General features: G+C 44.1%; 1 protein-coding gene across 2 annotated transcripts in view; it reads right to left on the bottom strand.

The window, feature by feature from the left end:
• The window catches only part of DNAH5 (dynein axonemal heavy chain 5), a 289,955-nt gene that overhangs the window by 138,522 nt on the left and 137,761 nt on the right, over nt 1–13,672 (bottom strand). For both annotated transcript variants that reach the window (XM_058715840.1, XM_058715830.1), the window contains exons 32-35: nt 11,141–11,297; nt 7,155–7,367; nt 6,175–6,399; nt 4,628–4,800 (exon numbers count right to left, since the gene is read on the bottom strand). In XM_058715840.1, coding sequence (XP_058571823.1) covers nt 4,628–4,800; nt 6,175–6,399; nt 7,155–7,367; nt 11,141–11,297 — 768 coding nt within the window. The remainder of the gene's footprint in view (nt 1–4,627; nt 4,801–6,174; nt 6,400–7,154; nt 7,368–11,140; nt 11,298–13,672) is intronic.

Consider the following 13,672-nt stretch of genomic DNA (forward strand, 5'->3'; position numbering starts at 1 on the left):
CTGATGAGATATCAATGCCTCTGCCCTTTGATTTTTGTAAGGATTAACTTTAGTGAGGAATTCTTCGGGAAAAGGGCAGGAATGCTTACAGTGGAATCCCAGTGACCAGCAAAAAAAAAAAAAAAAAAAAAAAAAAAAAAAAATAGGTAACTCACTTCTCCCATAATCAAGAGAGTTAAAGAAAAATAAGCAAATGAACATTGAGGGGGACACAGGCTGAAACAAACCCTGGAATCACTTCCACTTCTATATTTAACAGACACCTGCTGTGTTTCTAAAGTTCTCAAGTTCTCTGGGGTGCGTGGGTGGCTTAGTCAGCTAAACATCCAACTTTGGCTCATGTCATGATCTCACCATTTGTGAGTTCGAGCCCCATGTCAGGCTCTGTGCTAACAGCTCAGAGCCTGGAGCCTGCTTTGGATTCTGTGTGTGTGTGTGTGTGTGTGTGTGTGTGTGTGTGTGTGTGTCTGCCCCTCCCCTGCTCACATGGGTCCTCTCTCTCTCTCAAAAATAAACATTAAAAAAATTTTAAAGTTCTCAAGTTTTTTTGATACAGAAAGATGTACAAGACAATGAATATAGTGAAAGAATTAAGATGCAGAGAAGTTTGTAGAATCCAATACCTATATGTAAAAATTAAAAAGAATTTTGGCATACTAGCATTTGAAATTTCTAGAAGAGGAAATAAACTGTTAAGTGTTAAAAAAAAAAAAAATTTACTCTCACACTTTCAACTTTATGTCCTTCTGTACTATTTAAATTTTTCATCACAAAGATGTGCCTCTGAAAATAAACATTTCGTTCATTCATTCTGGAAATGCTTATTTAGCACCTATAATGTGACAGCACTCTTGTAGGGGCAGTAAACAAGTCACAGGAAGTCGATGCCAGCTCTTTAGCTGACATCTTAAAGGAAGGTAACGAGTTATTCCAAAATAGGAAACAGAAACAATAAAGTTGGTCAGGAGGGCTAGGGGGAGTGTGGGGGTCTCTGCTTCTTGTGGCGGGTCTGAAGTGCCCTCTGAGGTGACATTCGAACAGAGCCCTGAAGGTGAGGGAGCAAGCCATGCCAGTACTGAAGGGAAAAAGAGTTCCAGGTCAAGGGGACAGTAAGGGCAAGGGCCCCGCAGCACGAGTGTGCTGTTCTAGAACAGCTAAGGAGCAAGTGGCCGGAGCTGAATGAGGAAGAAGAAACAGAAGAATAGCTGGGGCCACATCATGCCATGCCACATAAGGTCACTTTATTTTGGGTGAGATAGAAAGACAGTGCAGGGACTGAGGCAAAGAGATGACAGAATAGGACTTCCAGTGTCTGAATGGAGAATAGACCACAGCGGGGGGCAGCAGGGGCAGGGCAATGGCAGGAGCAGGGAGACCAGTCAAAATACCGTTGCGAGAATCCACGCTAGAGATTATGGTGGTTTGGAGCAGCATGATAACAGCAAATGGGTGAAAAGCGGTCACATCCCAGGTGAATTCTGGGAATGGTGCTGAGCAAATGTGATGACAGAGGGGGAGATAATAAAGCCAGAGAAAAAGGAAGGTATCAGAGATGCTCCATGGATTTTGGCTTGAGCGACCCAAGGACGGAACCGCCATTTGCTAAGATGAGGAAGACTAAGGAGGGTGCGTCTGTGGGGGACGATCAAAGCTGTTAACTGTGAATTCCGGGCAAGCATCCGAGTGGCCATGTTGGGCAGGTACGTGGATAGATGTGTCTGGAGCTCAGGGGAGAAGCCCGGGCCAGGTGCAGACTGGGGAGTCCACATCTGGACGACACTCGCAGCCACAGGAGATCACCTGGGCAGCGGGCGTAGACGGACAAGACTCCCGGCACATTCTGGGCTTAAACTGGGAAGGTAAAGGGGAAGCAGAACAAGGGTACGAAGGGCCAACTGGAACAGTACAGAGCCAGGGGTGTCTTGGAAGCCGTGTGACGACAGTGGATCACAAAGGACAGAGTGCTCAGCTGTGCACACTGGTGGTCGGTCCCTCACGGGTCAGGAAAGACAAGAACAAGAAATGACTAGCGCATGGAGCAACAGAAAACGTCTGCATGGTAGCTTCCAGAGAAGGCGGAGAGTATGAGGGGCAGCTACACCCCAAAGAGATCCACATTCGAATCCCCGGAACCTGTGAACAGGTTGCCTCGAGTGACTACCGGGACCTTGCAGCTATGATGTCAAAGGTCTTGCGATGATCCGGGATCACCTGTTGGGACCAATCTAATCTCACGAGTCCTTCAGAGGAGAGAAGGGAGGCAGAAGACCGGGTCAGACGTGGGACTGAAGACAGAAGAGAGTCGATGCCTGAAAGGGTCTCAGCCCACCGCTGCCGGCTGTGAAGATGAACCAAGAAAAAGTACATCCTCCCAAAGCTGGGAACGGCCTTCAGCCGACAGTCAGCAAGAAAACCCGGCCTCGCGTCCTCCACGGCCAAGAAACGAATTCTGCCAACAGCCTGCAAGCACGGGAAGGGGGTTCGCCCTTACAGGCTCCAGGAGGGAGTCAGCCACGCTGACGAGTGTCAGACCTCTGACACACACTGTAAAATCATTAATTTGGGTTGTTTAACCTTCTAAGTCTGTGGTGACCTGTCACGGGATCAATAAGAAACTAACACAGAGAGCCCAACTGGAGTGAATTCCACATAAAAGAGGTGAAAGACAAATGGGTGCTTCCAAGGAGTTGTGATGAGAGCACAGGAATGGGAAGAAACGCCGAGGCGTCACAGGAGGATTTTCTTTCCGGTAGCAATTACAGCATATTTGCAAGTTGATGAGAAGGATCCAGCCGGAAGTGAAAACTGATGCTGTCCCAGAGAGGAAATCACTGGCGGTGGGGATGTTGGCTTTGGATGGCCGCACAGACCATCCATCCAGAGAACCGACTGCACAAGAGCAGGTGCCCTGGATAGCCGAGGCGTGAGTGGGGACCGAGGGCGCGGCCCCTCCTGTGACAGCGTCTTCCCCACAGGACAGGAGAGGCGGTCTTCGCTAGAGAGGGAGGGGGGTGCTGGGAGCCTAAGAAGACAGTAGGTGTGAAATCACTGCCTGAGCCACAAGCATCTCAAGGAACTGGTCACGTTTTGTGATTATCTGCCTCTGTGCTTCAAAACAAAGAGAAACACTCCAAAAGGACATCCAAAAGCATCCAGTATAATTCACCTCCAATCCAGGCATAAGAAGGAATCGAAAGACAATGAAGAGGAGGAGAGTGACAATAAGGTCTCTCTGTTGAAGGTCAGCATTTCATTTAGCATCCGGAATGAGCAGAGAGAACAATCAAGCAGCATGTGAGTAACATGCTTGTGTCAAACTTCTATGTTTCGTGTGACAATATTTTTTTTTAATTTTAAAAAATATTTTTTAAACGTTTATTTATTTTTGAGACAGAGGGAGACAGAGCATGAATGGGGGAGGGTCAGAGAGAGAGAGAGAGAGAGAGAGAGAGAGACACAGAATCGGAAACAGGCTCCAGGCTCCGAGCTGTCAGCACAGAGCCCGACGCGGGGCTCGAACTCACGGACCGCGAGATCATGACCTGAGCCGGAGTCGGCCGCCCAACCGACTGAGCCACCCAGGCGCCCCTTCTTTTTTTCCAATATTTATTTATTTTTGAGAGAGAGAGAGAGAGAGAGAGAGAGAGAGAGAGAGACAGAGAGAGACAGAGTGCAAGTGGGGGGAAGGGCACAGAGAATCGGAGACAGAATCTGAATCGGGCTCCCGGCTCCGAGCTGTCAGCACAGAGCCCGACACCAGTCTCGAATTTACAAACCGTGAGATCGTGACCTGGGCCAAAGTTGGACGCTTAACTGACTGGGCCACCCAGGGGCCCCTGGTGTGACAGTATTTGTCATCTAATAGCCCAGAAGTTCATTCCATGAAAATAAATGACATTCACCATCAGCTTCTACTGAGGCCAAATACTGCTTTTAACACTCAGCCATTTTGTCCAAAATAAGTAGGCAGCACATCCCTGAACAGAGCACATATGCAATTAGTTGATGTCACAAAGTTCAAAGTGGACTAAGTGAATTACAGAATATGAGTTGCGGAACGACTCTTGGAGACAGACTGGCTCATCTTACAGATGAGGAAACTGAGTCTAGGGAAACTGCAAGGTGCCTCTGGCTAACAGAGTTGCTACGTAACAGGCAGAGGACAACAGAGAACTCCAGACGTCCTGGCCAATGTCCTCCCCATCACTTTTCACCTGCATTGATACTCAATTTCTTTCCTGCTAGGAAACCATCTTAATCATCTCTACTAACAGCAGGTGCCACTGTCCCCAGTGCAACCCTCAGGGCCAACTGTGATTTGCACCTATTGACACGGCAGTTAATTCCTTTTCTTGTGCCCCGCTGATGTCCACTGAGGTCGTTTAAACTTAGCCTCCCTAAGACTGAAGGCAAAGGAAGCAAAGCGTTTCGGTCACAAAAACCCAGATCCCATGCAAAGACCCATGTGTAAAGCTAAAGATACCGTATTTCCAAGACTTTGGTATAAAAGAGCCTATAAACCCTAAAGAGACATGAGGCAGAAATCTCCTGAGTGACTCAGGAGGATAAAAATGTAGGGGAGCGGGTGGAGGGAAAGAGGTTGTGGGATCACAGAATCTTCCATCACCTGTCTGTGAGCGGAGTTATAACAAGCCTGTCAGTGCAGCCTAAAAATTCATTCTGGTATATGAAAGCCACATCCGTGATGTGGATCATCATCTTGTCGGAATCTTCGTTAAAATAAAATCTGCACTGTTTCAGCCACTCGAAGTCTGCAGGGCTCTGGATATGCATGTGGCACTGAAATGCAAAAGGGAGATGTTAAAGCTAAGATGAGAAGCACTTATTCAATATGCACATTAGCATTCACGTAGATCATAACGGGATGTAAGACAACCCAGCTGGTTTGGCGATATCAACTACATCACCATCCAACCCATTCATTGACCGGTCGGCAAAAAGGACACTTGAGAAGATACAGGAATAGGAAAATTCAACAGGAACCCCTAGCTGTGCTGACCAATGTAAACAGCATGACATATTTTAATAGATATTCACTTCTCAAATTGCACCCTGAAATGTCCCAAACCACAGCCCTAACCATAAAGTACAACGCATGAAAAATGTTTTGGCATGCAAAGACAGAATCAAACAATCTCATTAGGAAAAAGGCATCTCTTGTGATTATGACAAAGTACAATGTTGGGGTTTTTTAATCCATTCGTTATCCTTCCTAGGATTTGCGGCGGGCCAAAATTTCTAACATCCAAATGGCAGGTTATTGACCAGTAACGCTTTTGTCTGAATTTTGTAACCAAAATGTTAAGCCGTTTTCATCATTTTTCTTGGATAAATAATAAATCTAAAGTTATCCTGGGCCCTTTATTTCTCAGAGAGGCAAACAGTGTGCTCCACTATTAAGAGAGATTAGACCACAAGAGCTTCAATAAGCTGTCCTTCTCTCCGTTACATCACAACCGATCTTTTATAATCTTTTTCACATAACGAGGTGAGACACGACCCAGAAAGTTATTATGAAAATAAGGGCTTTTTGCCTCTTATCTAATGTTCTATTTTGTAGCAGAGGACAAATTTCATTTCTTTTCACATTTCCTATTTTCTATAACTACTAAACTGCCTTTGCTACTCTGTTTTCTCTTGAAAGGCAAGAATCTGCATGACCTCTGACTGTCACCAGCCATATTAGGAAAGGCCATTTGCAATCAATGACATAAAATGTAGCGAAACTTGTTAAAGATGTGACTTATCCAAAAGCCTCCAAGGAAGCATGAACCAATTCTTCTAGCAGTGTTACTTGTCATTTCCATAGCAAGAGACTGGTAATCTTTAATAACTAACAGGAACACAAGACCAATGAAAGCTTTTTTCAGGATGTTCCTTGGCATTTTAGCTTCCAAACTGGTCACGTAAAGAATCTAAAATAAAGTCTAATTGATCAATAACATCTTAACAAGAGATCATCAAAATATGACTGAAATTTTGGTTTAAAGACTGAAAAAAAAATCTGACAAACAAGTTCTCATCAGGAAGATGACCCTTTGCCTGAATCTAACCTTTCCTTTGAATTCATTCAAACTAATCCCAGTGGGTAAACACGGATAGTGCCCAGTGTTTGCTTTTCTATAGATGCCATAGTATTTATAAAGCATTTACCAGGTCATCAAAGATATCCCTTTGGTGCACATGGATAGTAATCAAAGTCTCATATTTAACTCGTTCCATGGAACTCAGATCCTTCGTCGTGATGCCTATCAATGTATTCAACAGCTCCAGAAAAGACTGATTGGTTTTCTGCATGATTTTTTTATCACACTTGGCATTTCTGAGGGCTTCTTCTGAATCCCGTGTCCATATCATTTGAATTCCTAACAATCCAACCTTATGGAAACAAAAAAAGGCTTTATGAGTGTGTGTGACATATTAATATATTTAAATAGAAATTACAATATAGTGAATGATGGTGATTATTATGCAAATGTAAGGACATCCTTGATTATTTCAACTTGATTCATTGTTTGGAAACCGATGGAAACTCTATTCATAATGTTCCCTGGCAGTTACACATATACAGCCTCATGATGTGTCCACAATTTTTTCCTTGTAATTTTAAATCATTTATTGTTTAAGTCATATTTCTCCCTAGATAGATTTTAAATTACTGGAAGGGAAAGAACATGGCTTAAACCTGTTTTTCTCAAGCTAGCAGGGTTTACATGTGGTAGATACCCACAAAATCTTTATTGATCATAATGGTTAAGAGAACATCGGTTTTTACATTTTAACACTAAAATACATTTCTCATCTTTCTGGCTAAGCATACGCTCAGTACTTTGTTATGATTTGTTTACTAAAAAGATTCAGCAGGAAAAAGAAAAACCTTTTAGGTTAAAGAAAATATAAAGAAAATGTATCTATACAACATGTGTAAGATGTTATTTATACTTATACGTATGTACATAACCAAATAACCTGTAGCTGAAACCTTCAAGCTTATCTATATTAAGAAATCCTTAAGAAAATCTTAATACTGGTCCAGAGTTAAATTATAGTCAGTTGTGTAGTTTACAATAGGCAACGTACGAGATCTGGTATGACTATTCTGTAAAAAATATTTTCCAATTTAATACACTGACCTGAGCAGGGAAGGAAGAAAGAAATTCAATCAGCTGGAAACCTGTTTCTTGAATATTTGCAGCTGCCTGGCGAATCACAAGATGTAATGAGGACTGAGACTCCTCCAAGAGAGAATTAAGCCAAACTTCCACATTGCCCTCTGCCATCACAGGTTTATCCAAGTCAACCGTCTCACCCTCTCGAGAGGAGATTGACAGAATTCGATCATAGATCTACAATAGAAGCCAAAACAGAAAAGACAAAAAAAAAGCTATATTCACATATTCACATAAAGAATGAATTCCTCCACTGCCCTCTTGTCAGTGTTATCCTTCCTGAAGGAAGGTAAGCTATAGATTATAAAATAAGAGGCAAAATATGATTCAAAATCAATTTCAAGCCAAAAAAAAAAGTCACCCATGAAATCGAAAAGGGAATACTTTTCGAACTGAGATAAATCAATTCCAAATCATCTACACCTGAAAGGCAAAAACTTACTTCCTAACAGAAATACTCAACGTAAATGTGATGATCGAGAAAAGTCTAGTTTCCGCCAATGAAATGGGACACTGTAAGAGCCTGTCATCCACACCACAAGTTTATCGAGTCAACATTAGCAACGACCAGGCCAATATGATCAATGCAAACGCCTTTCCAGGTAATTCCAAGTCTGTACTAATTGTCGTCTTTACAGGAGCTCCTGGTGACACATAACGTTTTCTTTTTCTTTTTTTTTTTTTAATGTTGTTTTTTTTGTTTTTGTTTTTAGAGAGAGAGAGAGAGGAAGAGAGAGGCAGAGAGAGGGGGAAACAGAGGATCTGAGGGTGGGCTGTGCGCTGACAGCATGGAACTCAGTGCAAGGGTTTGAACTCACGAACCATGAGATCATGACCTCAGCTGAAGTTGGACGCTTCACCAACTGAGCCACCCAGGTGCCCCGATGTTTTCTAATTCAAATCCAGCTCCTGGTCTGGTCTTCTCACCTCAGTTTCCATGTAGCATGGCATCATGAGGATAGCATGCTATTTGCTAAAATACAGGTTCAAATGGTGCTCTGCCAATCATTGACCATGCGATGGTGGAGGACACATCTCTGAGACTAAATTTCTTGCTCATAACTAGTCATTAAAACCTATGCCTGTCTGGGCTGATGGCTCGGAGCCTGGAGCCTGTTTCCAATTCTGTGTCTCCCTCTCTCTCTGCCCCTCCCCCATTCATGCTCTGTCTCTCTCTGTCCCAAAAATAAAAATAAAAAACGTTGGAAAAAAAAAAAAAAAAAAAAAAACCTATGCCTGAAAAAAATAAAAATTAAAAAAAAAAAACCTATGCCTGTGCTGCTTCCCTACTCACTTCACAGGCTGCTCATAGCATACAATAAAATAAGGCAAATGATCAAGTAAGTACAAATTTGTTGCGTTCTTGTTCTTTAGTAAGTGGGATACTGTTTCCTTGGGCTCCAACGTAGTCCCGTATCAATGAATCCTCCTGTGTCGTAGACAGAAGTGGTCTACCAAGAAGCTAATGAGACAGAAGTTCCACAGCCTGTCACTTCCACGGGCCCTTTCCAAGTCCTGACTAGAGTTGTAGATTTATAATTTCACAGGAGTGAGGACCTACAAAAACCAGATCTGCCCCTGGTTGTAGAAATGTTATAGCAAGAGAAAACAGCAAAAAAGCGATGCTATTCATTTTAAGAAGTAATTGCTATGAATAGTGGCTAAAAATGAGGACGTTTCATTGATTCCCACTGTGCAATGAGACCGTGAGAAGCTGCACTCTAGAACCGTTCAGTCCTAGTACAGAAGGATGTAAGAAAAGCATCGGGAAGAACTTCCTTTGCAATTCAGTGCCTCTTTCAACCCACACATCCAGTAGGTCTACAAGAAACAATGGTTTTGACCTGCTAAATCCATACTGCCTTCCCTTCCTCTCTCCCCATTCTCCTTCATCAAGGCTCTGTTGTAGCACCTCAGCCTTTTCCATCCCGACTGGGTTCCATGCCTCCTTCTGTTTTACTCCTACACTGAGCCAGAGAATCCTTCTGAAACACAACTGGGTCACCGCCCTGCGTAAAGCCCTCCTGCACCTTCTGTCATGTTCAGGATGAAGTAGAATTCTGTAGTGTGATACGCTTGGCCGTTTGGAATCTGGTCCCATGTCTCCTTCCCCTTCTCCCTTTGCTCATCGCTGCCCATCAGGGTTAAAATGTGCACCCCCAGGGTGCCTGGGTGGCTCAGTCAGTTAAGCGTGTGACTTCAGCTCAGGTCATGATCTCGAGGCTCATGAGTTCAAGCCCTGCTTCAGGCTCTGTGCTGACAGCTCAGAGCTTGGAGCCTGCTTCAGATTCTGTGTCCCTCTCTGTCTCTGCTCCTTGCCCATTCATGCTCTGTCTCACTGTCTCAAAATAAATAAATGTTATTTTTTTTAATTTAAAATACATGTTGAAGTCCTAAGCCCAGAACCTGTGAATGGAACCTTATTTGGAAATAGGGTCTTTGTAGACGTCATCAAGTTACGATGAAGGTGGACCCTAATCCAATAACTGGTGTTTTCATAAGAAGCAAATCTAGACAGAGAGACACAGACACACAGGGAAGATATCATGCAAAGATAAAAGCAGATATCAACGTGACATGGGTATAAGCCAAGGAACATCCAGGGTTGCCAACTGCCACCAGAAACTAGGAGAAAGGCGTAGATGAACTCTCCTTCAGAGCCTCCAGCAGGAACCAAGTCTGCTGGCATCTTAGTTCAGACTTCTAGCCTCCAGAAAGGTGAGAGAAGAAATTTCTGCTGTCAATCCAGAGCAGCCGTAGGAAACCGACACAACCCCTCACATAGCCACACTCCCGACACCCCAGGCTGCCCGCACTTTTCAGACCCTTGCACCTGCCCTTGCTTCTGACTGGATCATGCACCCCTTTCTCCACCTGCCTGGGTAGATTGCACTTGCCTTCAAATTATCAGTTCAAGTACCATACTGTCCCGCAGGGAGCCTTCCCTGACACCCCTTATACCAGGCTAAGGCTCCCTGACAGCATCCCCATGTTATTTGTGCATAACACTAGCACAGCAAGTCAAGAATTACCAACCGTTAAATGGCCAGATTTCTCATGAATGTTGCACGGCATAAAAACAACTTCGGTGTAATGATAAATTCTTCCCCAGGAAGAGCCCCAGGACGAGCACCACGCCTGACACACAGCCACGGGCATGAACTTAAACGAATGGCTTTTGATCGCGTCCAATGTAATCACTCCACCATGGCACCAGCTGCACTCTAGAAACACCCCACCCGAGTGCGGATCCCGGAGGTCTCTGATTCTCGAGTTCAGCACAACATCTGGCACATGGAAGTTGCTCCCCAAGAGCATGCCAGGATGAATAAGGGAATGGCATTGAGGGTTTCCGGGAAGCCCCGGAGGACGACTGAACACACTGTCAAACTGGAAGGGCCTCTTTCCCAGGGAATTTGGGGTGAAGCGATGGATCAGGCAGTGTCTTCTGGCAGCCGTGCAAATGCAACCTCCCTTACGTTGAACGGCTTCTCTTGGGTCCCCCACAACTCCATGACCCTAGAAACTTGTAAGGAGTGTTTCAAAGAAAAAAAAAAAGGCTTCAATCAAGCATGATGAGCACCAGGGAAGACGATCATGCCAAATACTTCTGAAACCTGATTAAAACAATCAAATCACTGCAGCAATTCTGCTTCGTCAAGGGACTATTTTCTGAGCGACTGGTTTCTTTGTTTCATTGAATTTCGCAACAGCTAACTTGGCACAATGCTACATACGATGCATCCCTAATCATATTTATACTGTTACTCAGATTTACACTTTGGATAGTAAGAAATCACACAATTCTGAAGGCACATTGGGCCCAAAAGTTTGTTTTTAATCACTAGCTGGAGTAACCCTATGCAAACACCCATCAGAGAGCGATTGTACAAAGACAAGGGAAGTTTAAGATATGGCAATTGCCGGCCAGCAGTTAGAATTAGGCAAACCTTTTCATGGAACTTGACAGTTTTGATGTTGTCAAACACATTCAGCAAATGGGCTTGTATCGTGTGTGTGTCTGATGCCTGCCCCAGGATCTCCAGAAGGGCAGGGTCCGAGACAAAGAAGAAGCGAGGAAAGCAAAGACGTTTTTTCTCCAAGTACCTAAGTGGAGAGGAAAAGAGAAGCTTTATAAACACACAAAGCAGGCCTTTCTAGAAATAAACTCATCGGGATGGCGAGAAGGGGGAAGGATTGTGAGACAATCAAATTTTCCCACACACTGTTCGATGTTTTTGTCCTGTGGTTCTCACTAATCTTGCCTAGTAGCATTCCGTATTTGGGTGAAAAACAAATATTTTTTCCAGAACCAATAGGAGAGTTTCTTCATCTTTCACGAGTGTAATGCATACCCTTGAGGTGATCTGGAAAAGCTTGTACTTTCTTGGTGGAGGACGGGAGCAATCACACTCAGGGCGTTTTGGAGGGGGTGGGGGGGTGGTCTTGCTGCAAGCACAGTGCTGTGTCAGCTGAAGGGTGCATCTCACTCTTGGAATTGTATCTTAAAGAATGCAATGAATCCATTACCGAAGCAGAAGGCAAAATCTAGCTCTGAATAAACTGTGTGAAGGGGCCCTGGCACTATTCTCTGCCTCCAGGAATTACTGAAACCCAGAGAATTTTCAACTGTGCTTTTGTTTCTAGACTTTGTTTCTATATTTGCTTAACTTTACGGTGTTTCTTTGTGTTACAGATATATTTTTCTGTTATTTTGTTTAATGTTTATTTTCGAGAGACAGATAGAGCACGAGCCGGGGAGGGGCAGAGAGAGGAGGAGACACAGAATCCGAAGCAGGCTCCAGGCTCTGAGCTGTCAGCACAGAGCCCAACACGGGGCTTGAACTCACCAACCTTGTAAGGTCATAACCTGAGCTGAAGTCAAACGCTTAATCGACTGATCAAATTTTTTAAATGCTTATGTATTTATTTTGAGAAGAGATAACATAAGTGGGGGAGGGGCAGAGAGAGAGGGAGAGAGAAAACACCAAGCAGGCTCCAAAGTGTCAGCACAGAGCCGGACACAGGGTTCGATCTCACAAACCGTGAGATCACGACCTGACTTGAAATCAAGATTTGGACACCTAACCGACTGAGCCACCCAGGCGCCCCTCACATTTTTCTTTAAATTCTAGTTAGCTAACATTCAGTGCAATATTGGTTTCAGGAGTAGAATTCAGTGATTCATCACTTACATACAACACCCAGGGCTCATTATAACAAGTGCCCTCCTCAGGACCCATCACCCATCTAGCCCATCCCCCATCCACCTCCCTCCATCAACCCTCAGTTTGTTCTCTATCTTTAAGAATCTCTTACGGTTTATTTCCCTCTCTCTTCTTCCTTTTTTACAAAAATTCTTCTTTTGTCAAATGTCCTTCAACAGTTACTTGACTTGATTCAATAATTTTATGAATCATATCAAATCACGCATACCTGAAAACCTATTTTTCTAAAAAGTTGTTTTGAAGGATTTGCTTGCAAATGGTTTTGCTTTAAAGTTAACATTTAAAGGGTGTGTTCCCGATGCTTTAATTGCCTATGATCTTCGTGATTAATAATGTCTTCGCAGGACAATTTTCTAAAGGAAAAGTATTAGCATAGGCCCATGGCATAAGCTGTTGGGATGCCCATCACCTAGATCAGAGTAAACTTGCAAATATTTGCCAAGGAAAATCTCGGCCCTAGTTCCACCTCCTACTGAACCTGCCTCCACATGTAGTGGGGTAGACATCCATCCAGGCATGGTCTTGTTTAGACTCTTCAACTTTCCTAAAAGCAGGCCAACTTCATCACCCTCCCAGCTGACACCGAAGTCTATGGATTTGTCTTTACCCAGCAGTGCCAATGGTCTGTCGCCTGGATTCTTGTCAGGGCTCAAAATCCCTCACATTTCACCCTCTGCCCCATATCCTCTGTTAACTTGGATATACCAGTGATATTCAAGAAGGAGTTCCTGAAGAGTGTGAAGGCATCCCATCGCGACTTCCCTGGATCAAGCCATTCTATCATAATGTCTCCCACTTGACTCACACTGGGGTAAAGCAAGTAGGTGAGGATTCTGCTGAGTGTTCCCATTATAGAGAATGCACAATAGAGTATCGTCCAAGGTGTCAATTTATTTATTTTTTTTTTTTAATTTTTTTTTCAACGTTTTTTATTTATTTTTGGGACAGAGAGAGACAGAGCATGAACGGGGGAGGGGCAGAGAGAGAGGGAGACACAGAATCGGAAACAGGCTCCAGGCTCCGAGCCATCGGCCCAGAGCCCGACGCGGGGCTCGAACTCACGGACCGCGAGATTGTGACCTGGCTGAAGTCGGACGCTCAACCGACTGCGCCACCCAGGCGCCCCCAAGGTGTCAATTTAAAACAAACAAAGAAAAATGTCGTTTTCCTGAGCAGCTGGAACCTTTCGTTTTACGCATCGTATGAATGCCATACCTAATCGTACATCACTCGTTCCTTTGTCCCTGGGAAAAA

This window comes from Neofelis nebulosa, chromosome 1 (assembly GCF_028018385.1).
Source record: "Neofelis nebulosa isolate mNeoNeb1 chromosome 1, mNeoNeb1.pri, whole genome shotgun sequence".
Classification (NCBI taxonomy): Eukaryota; Metazoa; Chordata; class Mammalia; order Carnivora; family Felidae; genus Neofelis; species Neofelis nebulosa.